At 35.9% G+C, this 17,031-nt stretch overlaps 1 protein-coding gene across 1 annotated transcript in view; it reads left to right on the forward strand.

The window, feature by feature from the left end:
• LOC124353455 (zinc finger CCCH domain-containing protein 18-like) overlaps positions 1-16,826 on the forward strand; it is a 60,177-nt gene extending 43,351 nt beyond the window's left edge. The window contains 12 exon segments of the mRNA XM_046803294.1: positions 810-911; positions 3,171-3,381; positions 3,844-3,959; positions 3,962-4,080; positions 6,476-6,637; positions 7,229-7,368; positions 9,832-9,973; positions 10,459-10,661; positions 14,598-14,677; positions 15,668-15,719; positions 16,071-16,153; positions 16,530-16,826. Of these exon segments, the coding sequence (XP_046659250.1) occupies positions 810-911; positions 3,171-3,381; positions 3,844-3,959; positions 3,962-4,080; positions 6,476-6,637; positions 7,229-7,368; positions 9,832-9,973; positions 10,459-10,661; positions 14,598-14,677; positions 15,668-15,719; positions 16,071-16,153; positions 16,530-16,643 (1,524 nt within the window). The 3' untranslated portion in view covers positions 16,644-16,826.
• Positions 16,827-17,031: the final 205 nt, after the last annotated feature.

Here is a 17,031-nt window from a genome sequence, read left to right on the forward strand (position 1 = left end):
TTACTTTAAAAGTGACTGCTTTTTTGGTAATTAGTATATCGGAAAGTGCCAGCCTATTTTTGTTCATTACAAAGGTTAAGTAAAATTGCTGTTGGTTGTTTATTTGTTAAATTGTGTATAAAAACAATATTTTGCTTTGTTCAATACACACCATTTTTTGTATAAGTGTTCCCAATAAGAAAATACTTTAAATCATTAGGAAATATGGAAACACCTAAAATGTATTTACCACAAAATTTATTTTTTTTTTATCAATGGTCTATAATGATGAAACAAATCACAATTGAATAAATATTGTCAACAAATCATCCATAATTGAGCTAACTCGTGACGAATTAAGGTTTATAAACAGCTGAATCTGTGATTAGTGAATGCATAACTAATGTAATCTAGCTTTGACGCTAAATTAATCTTTGAAATATATTGTATTATGTGTCAAATTACAAATAAACAATGGAATGTTTCTTATTAAAAAAACTGATGAAAAACAAAAACTGAAGTATGCATTCAATGACTTAATATTTTCATCTTATCAGATGTGGCAATATTGGACGTTGATACTGAAAGGGTTGAAGTGTATAATTTTACTTTGCTCATTAGTTTAATGAATACTGATTGCATTTCTTACACATTATGCGTATATCTAAACCTTATTGATCAATTAACACTTTCAGCCCTAATCATCTATGTAACTCTACAACAAGTGTAAGAGTCCTTACTATGAGCTTTCATATATGGCTGGGAGTGTCAAGCAAAATATTCTATTTTTAATTGCACTCTTTGACAAATTTTGATATTGACATTTTTAGGTCTGGCACCAGCGACCGCACTATGACGAGAGCATGCGTGGAGTGTACGGCACACGTAGTAGTGGCGGTGGCAAGTACTACTCACGGAGTAGCAGAGAGAAGGTAAACATCTGAGCTAGGACCTTGATATGTGAGATGGACAGTAGTGATACAATTATAGATAGGATACAATCATGTGGCACCAGCGACCGCTCTATGACGAGAGCATGCGTGGAGTGTACGGCACACGTAGTAGTGGCGGTGGCAAGTACTACTCACGGAGTAGCAGAGAGAAGGTAAACATCTGAGCTAGGACCTTGATATGTGAGATGGACAGTAGTGATACAATTATAGATAGGATACAGTCATGTGGCACCAGCGACCGCACTATGACGAGAGCATGCGTGGAGTGTACGGCACACGTAGTAGTGGCGGTGGCAAGTACTACTCACGGAGTAGCAGAGAGAAGGTAAACATCTGAGCTAGGACCTTGATATGTGAGATGGACAGTAGTGATACAATTATAGATAGGATACAATCATGTGGCACCAGCGACCGCACTATGACGAGAGCATGCGTGGAGTGTACGGCACACGTAGTAGTGGCGGTGGCAAGTACTACTCACGGAGTAGCAGAGAGAAGGTAAACATCTGAGCTAGGACCTTGATATGTGAGATGGACAGTAGTGATACAATTATAGATAGGATACAATCATGTGGCACCAGCGACCGCACTATGACGAGAGCATGCGTGGAGTGTACGGCACACGTAGTAGTGGCGGTGGCAAGTACTACTCACGGAGTAGCAGAGAGAAGGTAAACATCTGAGCTAGGACCTTGATATGTGAGATGGACAGTAGTGATACAATTATAGATAGGATACAATCATGTGGCACCAGCGACCGCTCTATGACGAGAGCATGCGTGGAGTGTACGGCACACGTAGTAGTGGCGGTGGCAAGTACTACTCACCAGCAGGTGCTACATCTGGGAGTGTCCGTGTAAGGATTGTGAAAAGTTTGTTCTTTGCTTAAATTTCAAGCATCTGTTTGTCCCAAAATTGTTTGATACATAGTTTTATTAAGTGAAACGGGCTTGAATTAATTTAATAAGAATATCAGGTTAAACTGCCTATTGCATCAGGAGGCTTAAGGTTGCTCAAGGTCGTCATCTTTTAGACTCATTTTCAATCATAACATTGTCTTCTTACAATACATTTCTGTTGTCACTTTCATCTAGTTTTATCTAAATCACAAGGTAATTCATGGCCAATTTTACTTAGATAATGACTTATACCCACTTAGTTCACATAATAATGTGAAACAAATTAATATATATATTGTTTAGAAACAACCAATAAATGTTGTACATGTAAGTAACTTTTGTTATTAAATTTACTAATGTTACTCTAAGTGAAATAAGAGCAGTGTGATTAGTGTCACTGACGTTGTTGTGCTTCCTTGTTTTATATCTTGCAGTTGAGAAGGGTTTATTTTTGTTGCTGCTCTTAATACTTATTAGAGTTTATTTATTTTTACACTTGCAATCAGTTTTTGCAATTTTATTTATTAATCATAAATAATTAGATTCTAAATCAGATGTTCGATAAGTCCTCCATGGCTGACACCACATTGCCATAGTCAACGCACTAACAGGACTCCTGGTGTAACCTTAATGTGTCTGACACCTTCTTCTATCCGTTGTTGTAAATCTTCAATTATATCAATTGGACTTGTGTATACCAGGGATTTTAGTTATCCCCCAAAGATAAAAATCAATCGGATTCAAGTCTGGTGCCCTAAAAACGTAAAAAAACGTTTTTTTAATTGTAAACTTTGTTTTTAAAGCAATTTACTATATAAAAAATAAGGAAATTACAGTTCTGGGACTTAGTTCATTCAATTTTTCAGGTCATATGAAACGATCGAATGTTTGTCTTAATTACCATTCAAATGGCCTCAGTCCGGTTTCATTTAATCCTCAGAGTGGAAATCCAGCCAAATCTTTTGCTAGCCTTATATTTTATTCCAAACATGTTTGTATGGACGTTTCATCTTATTTTTAGGTGTATAATCACCTGTTCCATTCCTCCCTGACCACCCTGTTTATAGGATATAATAAACAAGATTTAGTGTTATATTATCCATTAGAATGGAAAATATTAAATTAATGTAATTGATAAACGATGAAACAAATTGTTTTGTTTGCATTGTGTACTCAGTACACAAGAATTTTTAAAAGGGTTTTATATAATTCTGAATTTTGTTTGTAATTTCGACCTTCATTATTGATATTAATATAACTCTTGTAATCTTATACGATTATGAAGTAATCTTACATGCAAGTGATGTAATAATGCTGACAATCGGGATGTTTTGTACAGGAGTACTACAGTAGCAGCAGTAGTAAACGACAGAAATACTCCCAGAGGGAAGTTATTGTACAGAGGCAAGAAAAGGCAAACTGGAAGGATGACAGGTTAGTAGATGTTTTGTACGGGAGTACTACAGTAGCAGCAGTAGTAAACGACAGAAATACTCCCAGAGGGAAGTTATTGTACAGAGGCAAGAAAAGGCAAACTGGAAGGATGACAGGTTAGTAGATGTTTTGTTACAGGAGTACTACAGTAGCAGTGGTAGTAAACAACAGAAATACTCCCAGAGGGAAGTTATTGTACAGAGGCAAGAAAAGGCAAACTGGAAGGATGACAGGTTAGTAGATGTTTTGTACAGGAGTACTACAGTAGCAGCAGTAGTAAACGACAGAAATACTCCCAGAGGGAAGTTATTGTACAGAGGCAAGAAAAGGCAAACTGGAAGGATGACAGGTTAGTAGATGTTTTGTTACAGGAGTACTACAGTAGCAGTGGTAGTAAACAACAGAAATACTCCCAGAGGGAAGTTATTGTACAGAGGCAAGAAAAGGCAAACTGGAAGGATGACAGGTTAGTAGATGTTTTGTTACAGGAGTACTACAGTAGCAGTGGTAGTAAACAACAGAAATACTCCCAGAGGGAAGTTATTGTACAGAGGCAAGAAAAGGCAAACTGGAAGGATGACAGGTTAGTAGATGTTTTGTACAGGAGTACTACAGTAGCAGTGGTAGTAAACGACAGAAATACTCCCAGAGGGAAGTTATTGTACAGAGGCAAGAAAAGGCAAACTGGAAGGATGACAGGTTAGTAGATGTTTTGTACAGGAGTACTACAGTAGCAGTGGTAGTAAACGACAGAAATACTCCCAGAGGGAAGTTATTGTACAGAGGCAAGAAAAGGCAAACTGGAAGGATGACAGGTTAGTAGATTTGTGATTGTGGGGTAACACTTGACTGTTACTGTTACTCAGTTATTGTATCACTGAACGATAGCAAATGTCCGGAAAAATCCTGTTCCCTTCACAATCCTTCCATCGTCAAAAACAAACTTCAAACAAAGCATTTACCACTGATATTAAACTGTCTTTTAAAGATTGGGTTTTCTGGATTCTGTTGCATGGTGTCTTTATCCTGAGTTATTAACATAATTTAATATAGCGGATTTGACTTTGTCTATGCTTGAATGTAAAGTTTAATGACAATAAAATTCTTATTTATTCATTGTGCACCTGATGAGACAGTGAGAATACCTCTTCACCTAGTTGGCACTATATTTTGTAGTCTAGCTGTCTTTAATGTCAAAACGAAGCAGCATAGGTAGAGTTTTATATCAAATTAAAGGTCTTAGTTAGTAGAACACATTGCCACAACAGGAATGTCAAAAACAACTTTCACTGAATAGAAAGGATGTAAACACTAATGAGTTTTCATGACCAATACACTATCCCGTAAATCCCATTGTTGCAATGAATGTTGCCAACACAGAAGAACTAATTTATCACATCACAGATAAATGACGAATAACTTTAAAACGCCGCCATTTCAGGTAGAGTGAACCTTTTGAGGTCCGGTTTGCGGCAATGTGTTCTACTAACTAAGACCTTTAATTTGATATAAAACTCGACCTATGATGCTATTTAAGAATTTTGTCTTGACTCCTCGTGGGCCGTCCCCCATAAGGGATAAAAAAGTTTTAATACCTTAAAAAACTAAACATTTATGGCTATTATTGATATACCAAGTCTCATTACTTTATCTATATTGGTAAAAAATATATTAAACCGTTCCGGGACTTTTTTACCATACTGTATATATATATATATATATATATACAGGGAGCGGCAAAATGATCTGACAGTTTTATAATGTAAACAACTCAAACGTTTAAAGTGGTACAAAGTGTTTTATTGCAGATTTCAGATTGGTATTTATGAACATTTATAAAAATAACCAAAAAAAGGCGAGTTGATCCGTTTAAGATTTGAATATAACGTCTTTCAAATGATGTCCGTCTTTGGCGATGCATTCTTCCAATCTTGCACTGAAATTGTCAAACACTTTCCCTAACATTTCAGGAGAGAGGTTGGCTATTTCTTGGCGTATGGTTTCCTTCAGTTCGTCCAATGTGCGGGGTTTGTTTGTGTATACTCTAGATTTCAGCAGTCCCCACAAGAAGAAGTCACAGATGCTGAGATCCGGGGAGCGAGATGGCCACGCAATGTCCCCGAAACGCGAGATGACTCGGCCACGAAACTTGCTTCTTAAGAAGTTTATTACCACATTGGCTGTGTGGGCAGTTGCCCCATCCTGCTGGAACCAAATTCTGTGGCGGTTGAAGCGATTTATGTGTATTTCGGGGATCAGGAAGTTTTTCAACATAGTCAGGTATCGTTGTGAATTGACGGTTACAGTTAGACCGTTCTCTTCAAAAAAGTATGGGCCTATAACACAATTTTTTGTTACGCCACACCACACAGTGACCTTGGGACTGTGAAGAGGTCGTTCATGCAGTTCTTCTGGATTGTTTTCTGACCAATATCGGAAATTCTGCTTATTAACATAACCATTCAAATGAAAATGAGCTTCGTAGCTCATAATGAGAATTTTTTCATCTGTAAGCAAATCAATCATTTGCTCTGAAAATTCAATGCGTTTTGCATAATCACTGGGCTTCAACTGTTGCACGATAGCCATTTTGTACGGATGAAAGTGCAGGTCGTACCTTAATATTCTTCTTACCGAGCGGTCAGACATCTGCAGAGCTGCAGCTTGTTTACGTGCAGGACGCCGAGGACTGGCTTTCACAGCTCCTCTCACTCTCTCGACGTTCTCTGGCGTCCGGGCTGACCTTGGACCTTGGCCTGTTGATTTTCGTTTTAAAGCTGAACCGGTAGCTCTAAAGTTACCCACCCACAGCAAAATGGTGTTTCGAGTTGGCACTTTCCCTCTTGGAGCCACATTAAAACGTCTGTGGAACTGCCGCTGAACAGCAACAACACTATCGCCACTTTTAAAAAATGCTTCCACAACGAACGCACGGTGCTCACACCGCTCCATGGCTACTAAAAATGTCCGCACGTAGGCTCTGCCACGCCCCTATCCCTACCACCACTCACTCGCTTGACAGCGCGGCAGTGAAAACCGTCAGATCATTTTACCGCTCCCTGTATATATATATATATATATATACAGAATTAAATACATAGCAATATTAAAAAATATAAAAATCAACTGGAAACAGATAATATAACAATTTTTAAAATTGTAAATATTAATGAAAGATAATAGTGTATGAATGTAGAATGTTTTTGACAGCCCCCCTGCGCGGCCGAGCCGTTACGCGGAGGGAAGGACAGCTGGAGGAAGAGGAGACGAATGGGCTGACCCTTGGATGCGGTCTAAGACATCTCCTCTGACACGGAAACAGCGGTCACGTAAACAATCCTACTCTTCTGGGTCCTCATATTCTTCGTCTAGGTTAGTTTTTATAGCATCAATTGTGAGGTATTATTCATTGCTTTTATTATTATCTATTGTTATAATATTTTATTATTATCTATTGTTATGTGTTTGGACAAGCTTTTATAACGTGTTTAGTTTAGAAACAGAAAAATTTTGTTTTTATTTTCAATGAATGTGTCTTACCCTACATACACACTTGATGGTGTTCTTTGACGAGTCTGATCGTGCCAAGTCAGATCTAGGAACTGACATTTTTTGTGTAATCCCCAATTCTTTTCACATACAGTGCCTTCATAAATCACCAAAATCGTAAACTATTTTAAATCTGAAAAATTCCATAATTCCCCTCTCCTTCACTTGCTGAACAAAAACGCAGGTATACACCCTTACTACTGTCCTCCTTACTAGAGCAATAGGATAACTTCAGCGTCCCTAATAACATTGTCATGTCACCAGCTCAATTGTCTCTTTTTTTACAGCTTGAGTATTTACCATAAATCTTATGTTTGTTGCCTGGAAAGTATTGAACCATTTTTAATTTTAAAAAGTCTTAGTTTTTAATTTTGATAGACATCTTATCTGGTTACAATTGTTCCGATGTTGCAGTCGTAGCAGTCGAAGCAGTAGCAGTTCCTACTCAAGGTCACGGTCACGTAGTCGCTCATCACGGTCTCGTTCGCGTGAGAAACCCACAAAGATGTCACCACCACGCAGGCTCCTGAGGACCACGTCTCCGCTGACTCGAGGTAGATTATTGACTGTCATCAGTCCATCATTGTCCATACATTTGGTTAAACTATTGTATAAATTGGTGAGAAATCTGGATTCAGGGTGGCCACTCCACCGGGAAAACCGGGAATTTATCTGAGAACCGGGACAATTTCAAAAATAATTTTTCCGTCTTCAAGAACTTATCAAATCAAGAAGTAATTTGACAGCTTCTTTAATCAAGAACTGATTAAACCACGAAACATCTTATTCTACGCAACGTGGCTCGTGAAATTGTGAATGAAGATCGACATGTGTTTGTGAGTTACATCTGACGCCGGTTGATCTAAGGTTACTTCCACTAGTGTAGTGAGTTTATCGGCCTACCGATCGTTTCTGACTTCGCCACTAAACGAGTGTTACGCTTTAAACGGCAAAGCGTTTGCGTCCTGTTGCACAGCAATGAAGACAGCTGAGGGTTGAGCGGCAGGAGAAACATTTAATGTTTAGAATTGGCGGCGGATAAGCGCCATCGTGTGGTATTGCCCTGCTGCTCATGTCTGCCATGGCTAGTGTCGGGTGTTCCCCATATGTACTACACAAACATTAAACTTTTAAGTCCCTGCCCAATCTAGCGCACATCAGTAACCGCTCTTATCGCGGCCGAGGCGAAAGACAAAGATTACCGGTTACGATTGTGTTACCGGACAAACACAAATTCTAATGACGCGCATGAGCCCCCTTTGAAATGAAATGAAATATTTCTTTACTTGAGGCAAAATTAGGGCCTCATGGCCCTTTCTTACATTTACCCTCATATAGAAACTACGCCCTCAGCACACTACTCGCGAATGAACAAGAAAATACAGCAATTATCGATGCCGATTGTTATGTGGCCATGTTACAAACTTTATTTACACATGCATTGACAGCCCTCGGCACACTACTCGCGAATGAACAGGAAAATACAGCAATTATCGATGCCGATTGTTATGTGGCCATGTTACGAACTTTATTTACACATGCATTGACAGCCCTCGGCACACTACTCGCGAATGAACAGGAAAATACAGCAATTATCGATGCCGATTGTTATGTGGCCATGTTACAAACTTTATTTACACATGCATTGACAGCCCTCAGCACACTACTCGCGAATGAACAGGAAAATACAGCAATTATCGATGCCGATTGTTATGTGGCCATGTTACGAACTTTATTTACACATGCATTGACAGCCCTCAGCACACTACTCGCGAATGAACAGGAAAATACAGCAATTATCGATGCCGATTGTTATGTGGCCATGTTACAAACTTTATTTACACATGCATTGACAGCCCTCAGCACACTACTCGCGAATGAACAGGAAAATACAGCAATTATCGATGCCGATTGTTATGTGGCCATGTTACGAACTTTATTTACACATGCATTGACAGCCCTCAGCACACTACTCGCGAATGAACAGGAAAATACAGCAATTATCGATGCCGATTGTTATGTGGCCATGTTACAAACTTTATTTACACATGCATTGACAGCCCTCAGCACACTACTCGCGAATGAACAGGAAAATACAGCAATTATCGATGCCGATTGTTATGTGGCCATGTTACAAACTTTATTTACACATGCATTGACAGCCCTCAGCACACTACTCGCGAATGAACAGGAAAATACAGCAATTATCGATGCCGATTGTTATGTGGCCATGTTACGAACTTTATTTACACATGCATTGACAGCCCTCAGCACACTACTCGCGAATGAACAGGAAAATACAGCAATTATCGATGCCGATTGTTATGTGGCCATGTTACAAACTTTATTTACACATGCATTGACAGCCCTCAGCACACTACTCGCGAATGAACAGGAAAATACAGCAATTATCGATGCCGATTGTTATGTGGCCATGTTACAAACTTTATTTACACATGCATTGACAGCCCTCGGCACACTACTCGCGAATGAACAGGAAAATACAGCAATTATCGATGCCGATTGTTATGTGGCCATGTTACGAACTTTATTTACACATGCATTGACAGCCCTCAGCACACTACTCGCGAATGAACAGGAAAATACAGCAATTATCGATGCCGATTGTTATGTGGCCATGTTACAAACTTTATTTACACATGCATTGACAAACTTTCAAATGCTCAAGTAGCCTGGTTTTGACAGGACGGAGCAACATCACACACTGCATGGCAATCAATAGCCTGTGTGCGAGAATTGTTTGGTAACCATGTTATCTCATGATTCAGTAACATTCCCTGGCTCATGAGATTGCCAGATTTATCTGTTTGTGATATTTTCTTGTAGGACTACCTCAAGAGCAAAGTTTACATTTATGAAATGTTTGTTGTTTTGTTCAATATTGTTTTGCTATTTTGTACCTAAATCTATTATATTAAATATGTTTTATGCAGATAATAGATACACTCAAGAAGCTAAGTAAAACCTTCAGTCATGAGGTATTTATCTTTATTCAGGTGCGAAAGTTGCGCTGTCACCCGCTCTACTGTCGGAGAAGAAAGCCACAACAGAGAGATCGATCCTGATGAACCCTCCACCCCCCAGTCCTCGCACCAAGGTCAAGGGTCTGGGAACCAACCCCAGCCCTCCTGTAGACAGGTAATTGTTCTTCTTATCTTGGTGTAATGAATCTTTTTCCTATTTATTGAATGAGATCGATTTAAAGTCGTTTTATTAGGTTTGCGTATTTTGTGTAGCGTTTACATCTTCTGCCCGTCACATAAGTTTGGATAGCATAGCACAAGGTATCTGATATCTAGGTAAAAAAAATGTATTGGCAATGTTTATTTTATTTTTTCTATGGATTACTTTCATTGATATATTTTCCAAAATTACTGATTATTCATTGCGAATTTTAATAATTACAGATTAAAATGGGGAATTTTTTATGAATATTCGTAATAATCCAATATCATTATAAGATAAAATTATTAATGTAAATAATACTTGTAAACTGGTTTGTTCTAATTACTCTGTGATGCAGATTTATTCCTCAGTTGTTTGGTTGTGTTATCTCTAAAGACAAATACTCAGTCAGTGTATGGTATTGTGTTGAATGGGAACTGTGGTTTGTCCGAGTGCAGGGTTCGCGCAGGTACCGGGGTCCCATCTAGACTCCTGGCACACTCGAAGGCTGCTAGTGCGGTGGCTGCCGCCATGCGGTCAACTCGGTCCGGTTCCAAATCCAGCCGCTCCAGCAGCAACAGTGACTCCAGCGGGTCTTCCAGTGACTCCAGTGACACCTCCTTCTCCTCCTCCTCCTCAAGTAGGCCTGCTTCCCCGCTCGGTATGTTGTTGTTGGCATGAACTTAGTCGTAGTTACTGTGGGGGGTGCCACCACTCGCTTTTACTGTTATAGCTACTAGGATATAACAACTGTTAACTAAAACAGATTCTTGAGCAGTTGAGGATATAGTAGATATCTTTGCTATTTACAATGGTTAGTCACACGGAATACAGGAATAAATGTGGTGTAAATTTATCAAAATTGTAGGTAGGAGGAACCTTAGAGGGAACTTGTCACCTTTGAGAATTACAACCCTTAATTCCAAACGGTTTCTTTCAGGCTGATAAGAGTAACTTTTTCCTTGATATACGAATAATTATTGTGTTTCACAATATTTTATCTACTACTAATCTAAAATAAAAAGATCCTTTCCGATAGAAGTAGGTAGATTTTAAGCATTGATGGTATCGCCAGATGAAACAATGGGCTACTGCATGTGAAAAGTTCTGTTTACAAAGCTTTGTCTATTGTCTATTACTCTTAACTTGGTTTTGTTAAACATGACACCACAGTTCAATCTACATTTTTAATGAAATTCGTATAGTATCTTCTTAGTTATTTCATAAGCTCAGACTTGTAAAATTAAAAAAAATGTAAATACAATTTTGGTTTCTGAACTTACAAAAGGTATCCCTAAGTGTAATGTGTGTCTTAAGTTTCTTCCAAATGGATAACATGTTAAATTTTGTTAATTTCTTAGTGTAATTTAGAAAATTTTTCCCATAAAATTTTATCAATCTTATGTACTTGAACTGTTTTAAAAACTAAGAATAAATAAAAAAAATGAAATGAGGTAGAACATTTGTTTACACTGTTATTTTCCCAAATTGTATTTTCACAAAACACCTGTATTTAACTATTCAGGGTCACAAAGATGTAGGTTAAACAAAACTTTCTTTTGAACAAAATGTTTGGAGTACAGAAAGGTTACAAGAACTATAATTAATTAATCAAAACTGTACTTAAGCTCCAAAAATTGAGAGAAAGGATTGGTTGGATATTTAAAGAAATCTCAAAATTCAAACATATATTGGGTTTGTGAAAGGAAATCTAGTTCATTGTATTTCTTTTATTTTCCTAAAACATAGTAATAACACTAGTATATTAGCAGAATTTATTATATGTATAATTATTACTTTACTGAGATATTTCTAAAGCAGTGGTGGCTCCCTAATATTTATTCTTATTTCATTTTAAAAGACAGTTCACTTTTCAATTTCCTGAGTTTATTATTATTAATTAATTATCAAGTATACCTCAAGGTAATTAAAAAAATAATGTATTTATTCTAAATGCATTTTAGCATAATAAAGTCTGCTCATGCTGGTCCAGATGTTCATTGTGTAGGCAAAAAATGTAGCCTAAAACTTTTCACATAATGTTTGAAGAAACATCTCTTGAAAAATTGGTTCTGAATAGTACATTAGAGTTCTTTAGAAGTCATTATTTTATCAGATTATTTTAGCGACTGCATTGTGATTACTTTCTTTAGTTTAGGTAAAAATACTTGATGAAAATTTTTAAATAGATAATTATAGTTGTCCAACAAAGGTGACTGTTGGTATTAATTATGGAGAATAAAATCGCCCTCTTCTTTGGTATTCAATTTGACTTCTTTTATATAAATCTATGACATGAATCATTTCCATACAGGATGAGTAAAAAGCTCCTTCTGTGGTTTACTTTAATTTCTTCTGTTTTGCTATCCTAAAATTGTAAAATCAATATAGAGATAAAGGAAACAAAAAAGTAGGCTTCTTGTTTATTTTTTTCAAATAACATTTTTTAAATCTTCAGAATTATGAAACACTCTTGAGTATTTGTGAATGAATGAAGACTGAGCATTTCAAATAATTAGTATTTTGTAGTCTGTAGTATTCTTATTGGAAGTGTTTGCATGGCTGTAGATTTCACTCAGCAAGTTTCGTTTTAAATGTACAACAAATTTGTGTTTGTTTCTTAAACTTCAGAAACATTATACACATTTAATGGAAGAACCAATGTAGTTTTTATGTTATGAATGCTACGAATACACATTTAATGGAAGAACCAATGTGGTTTTTATGTTATGAATGCTATGAATACACATTTAATGGAAGAACCAATGTGGTTTTTATGTTATGAATGCTATGAATACACATTTAATGGAAGAACCAATGTAGTTTTTATGTTATGAATGCTACGAATACACATTTAATGGAAGAACCAATGTAGTTTTTATGTTATGAATGCTACGAATACACATTTAATGGAAGAACCAATGTGGTTTTTATGTTATGAATGCTATGAATACACATTTAATGGAAGAACCAATGTAGTTTTTATGTTATGAATGCTACGAATACACATTTAATGGAAGAACCAATGTAGTTTTTATGTTATGAATGCTACGAATACACATTTAATGGAAGAACCAATGTAGTTTTTATGTTTATGAATGCTACGAATACACATTTAATGGAAGAACCAATGTAGTTTTTATGTTTATGAATGCTACGAATACACATTTAATGGAAGAACCAATGTAGTTTTTATGTTATGAATGCTACGAATACACATTTAATGGAAGAACCAATGTGGTTTTTATGTTATGAATGCTACGAATACACATTTAATGGAAGAACCAATGTGGTTTTTATGTTATGAATGCTACGAATACACATTTAATGGAAGAACCAATGTGGTTTTTATGTTATGAATGCTACGAATACACATTTAATGGAAGAACCAATGTGGTTTTTATGTTATGAATGCTACGAATACACATTTAATGGAAGAACCAATGTAGTTTTTATGTTATGAATGCTACGAATACACATTTAATGGAAGAACCAATGTGGTTTTTATGTTATGAATGCTATGAATACACATTTAATGGAAGAACCAATGTAGTTTTTATGTTATGAATGCTACGAATACACATTTAATGGAAGAACCAATGTAGTTTTTATGTTATGAATGCTACGAATACACATTTAATGGAAGAACCAATGTAGTTTTTATGTTTATGAATGCTACGAATACACATTTAATGGAAGAACCAATGTAGTTTTTATGTTTATGAATGCTACGAATACACATTTAATGGAAGAACCAATGTAGTTTTTATGTTATGAATGCTACGAATACACATTTAATGGAAGAACCAATGTAGTTTTTATGTTATGAATGCTACGAATAATTAAAAAAGTTATCTAAAGTATGAAGCTAAGATTTCTTAATACTTATCATATTCTATTGACTCTTGGTTTTTCAACGTAGTCTCTTCATTTCTTTGTACACTTTTTTATTTGATGTTGCTTTAGTTATTCGTTCTAAATAGTAGAATCCGTCAAAGTTTGCAAATTATCCAATCTTTTCAGAATTTCATTGTTAACAAAATCCCTCCAGCCAGCCATTTGTTCATTTTTGGGCATCTGGTAATGAGGGAGAACCATCTGGAGAGCAGGGACAATGTTGATCAAGTTGGGACTTTTCCATCTTTAGTTTAACAGGACTCTTGGAGGAATTTTGTATTTATTGGAATAGTAGTGTAAATTAATTGTTTCCAATCAGTTAAGTGTTGTGTGTGTGATGTGCAGTGCGTCCATTTTAACAACACTATTGGTATCTAAGAAAATGAAGCTATTTATATTCAAAATTGTAAAAATATAGGGTGTTCCATGAGAAATATGAAAGTTAACCTCCAAATTGGAAAACGGCAGCAAAATTTAGAAATGTTAAATTCACATTTTAAATTGTCACTATAAAATAGATTAAGTCCATCATTTAAATTTTTTCTGCCAATGTAATTATTTTTAGATACCGTACCAATGGTGGTAAAGTAATAATGGAAATACTGTATATAAATAGATTATTCCTCCCCCAATTGAACACCTCAGCAATACGTCCTTCAGCAATGAGGGTGTCAGTGTTTCAGTGTATTTTGTGTTGCAGTTCGCCAGAAGCGTATTGTGATAGATGAGAGATTCGCACTAGCCCAGGCCATGAAGGTCAAGGCAATGGATGCACTCAAGGTACAGTTTATTTACACAGTTAGTAATCCTAAATAATTCATTACCAAGAGCCACATAATACACATAAAATAGTTAGAACTCTCCATATCAGAAATAATAACAAAACACTATTTTTTGAAATGTGGAACAAGTCCTTTAATATAATGTTTATTAAATCATTGCCTCTCTTAGTCAAAATCTACGTATGTCTAACGTGTAAGACTTCATTTTGAATATGTATTATCAGTTATTGTGTTTTTTTTTTTCTAATTTAAAGGTCCTCACAATTTAGTATCAAACCATTGTTTTTACTACAGCTGCTAAACCTACAGAAAAGTACAAAATTTAATAATTCTGCACTATTCTTATTTTCCTTATTTGATTCTGGTCATAGAAATTAAGTAATATCAAACAGGGGGACAGTCTTGGGGGTAACAGTTAACTTAAAATTTGGTTAAAAAGGATAAGTTATTTTTGTGGCATACATGTTTACAATAGTAGAAAATAATAAACTCTGTTTTACTTTCTAAAATTAACCGTTATGTAGGAAATGTATGTCCACTCTGGATAGAGAGCTGATGGAACAATAATTACTGTGGACAACTGAAGCTCCCTAAAGGAGATAAAAATATTAAGAGATGACACATTCAGTTGTGCCAATCACACTGAGAAAACCTGTAATTCTACCTTGTTTTGAGCAAGTTCTTGGATACACGTGTTATGGCGTAGTTTTTATATTTAAGAAAATGTTATTCTTCCAATAATTGTAAGGGTTGGTTGCTGAATCGTATTTCATAGAAATTGTGTCCCAATTTATACAGTTACTTGTAATTCAGTTTAGTAGAGATGTTACTTATAGTTAAAGCTCTTTTTCAATCTTAGTAAGTTACTTTAATGTATTATACAGATATCTCTAGATTATCTATAGTCTGATAGGCAATGATAGAAACTTAAAATTAGATATAGTACAATAGATAACATTTTGTTCAGTAATTGGTTTTGGTGTTTCAGCTCTCTGGGCAAAAACAACAGATCAAACTGACACTCAAGGGCTCCAACACAGGTAATTTTTTAAGTTGTAAAGTTTTTTCTTCTTAGTGCTTTATAAAATTCGCTATTAAATTTATGTAATTAATTGTTTCTGTAATTTATTCTAACTATTATAATTTTACGATTTTGCACTTATTATTATTTTATCTGGTTTTCAGTAATTGCAATGTACACAACTACATTAAGATAACCGACTAAATTTAATTTTCTTTTGTTTTTAGGATCTCTATTGTCAGATTAAATTTTAGGTCTAAGTGGATATTTATAGTGCAAAGTCTCCAAGTGTTGTTTCAGATGATATACGTCCTTATGAGTTAAGAAACACAAGGGCCAGAATTAACTTTGCTCTTTTGCTGTTTTCCAGGGGAGAGAGTGGTTCCGATGGCTGCAGTCACCAGCAAGAAGAGGCCTGCAGAATCACCCCCCATGGAATTCTCTCCTCCAAAGGTGAGTTATGAAGGAAGTTAGTATAAATCCAGGTCTTGATTGACAAAAAAAAACATCTAGGCATACAATAAAAGATTGAGCTTACACTTGATGTTCTTATAAAGTGGTCAGGTTGTAAGAGATCAATACATATTTCTTTCCGATAAGAAAGCCCTTTCACCTTCAAAATAGGAAAAGGTAGACTGCACCTTCTATGTAGTTTCTTTAATCAGCCTTTGATCTACATTTTGTATCCATAATTGAATCCCATACTTGAATAATTTACATACAAAGAAAAATTAATAGTTGTATTTCATGCCAGGTTCTTTTTCTGACACTTCATAGTTGGTCTTCTTGAATGGTTATGAGCTACAAATTAACCAATATTTGATTGCAGGCCGGAAGCAAAGCGACGCCAAAGAAGGCGGCTCCCTCGAGACGGGAAGAACTCCTGAAGCAACTGAAAGCTGTTGAAGATGCCATTGCACGCAAGAGGTCAAAGATAAGCTAATCTCCGAGTGGAGAAGGGCCATAATTTATCGACATGTAGAAGTTCCATTCCGACCTCTCTGTAAATAATATGTCAATATAATAACTTTAAATCGCTTTGTATGTGTTGACTTTTTAGGCAACGTTTGTAGTTTCTCATTTAGCCTATGTTTATAAGAAATAAATGATAACAACGTTTGTAGAATTCTGCTATTATTATTATTTGATCCCTCTAATTTATTCCCATAATTTCCATTAGACATCACATTTCTATGACAGCCATTTTCAGGAACTTCAATACCATAGTAACTCAACTAATTACAGTGCTTACAATTTACAACTACTACACAACACAACACACAACAATTTATAAGCCAAATCAAGCTGGTCATTATGGTGAGTGATATTAA

This window comes from Homalodisca vitripennis, chromosome 2, assembly GCF_021130785.1.
Source record: "Homalodisca vitripennis isolate AUS2020 chromosome 2, UT_GWSS_2.1, whole genome shotgun sequence".
Taxonomy (NCBI): domain Eukaryota; kingdom Metazoa; phylum Arthropoda; class Insecta; order Hemiptera; family Cicadellidae; genus Homalodisca; species Homalodisca vitripennis.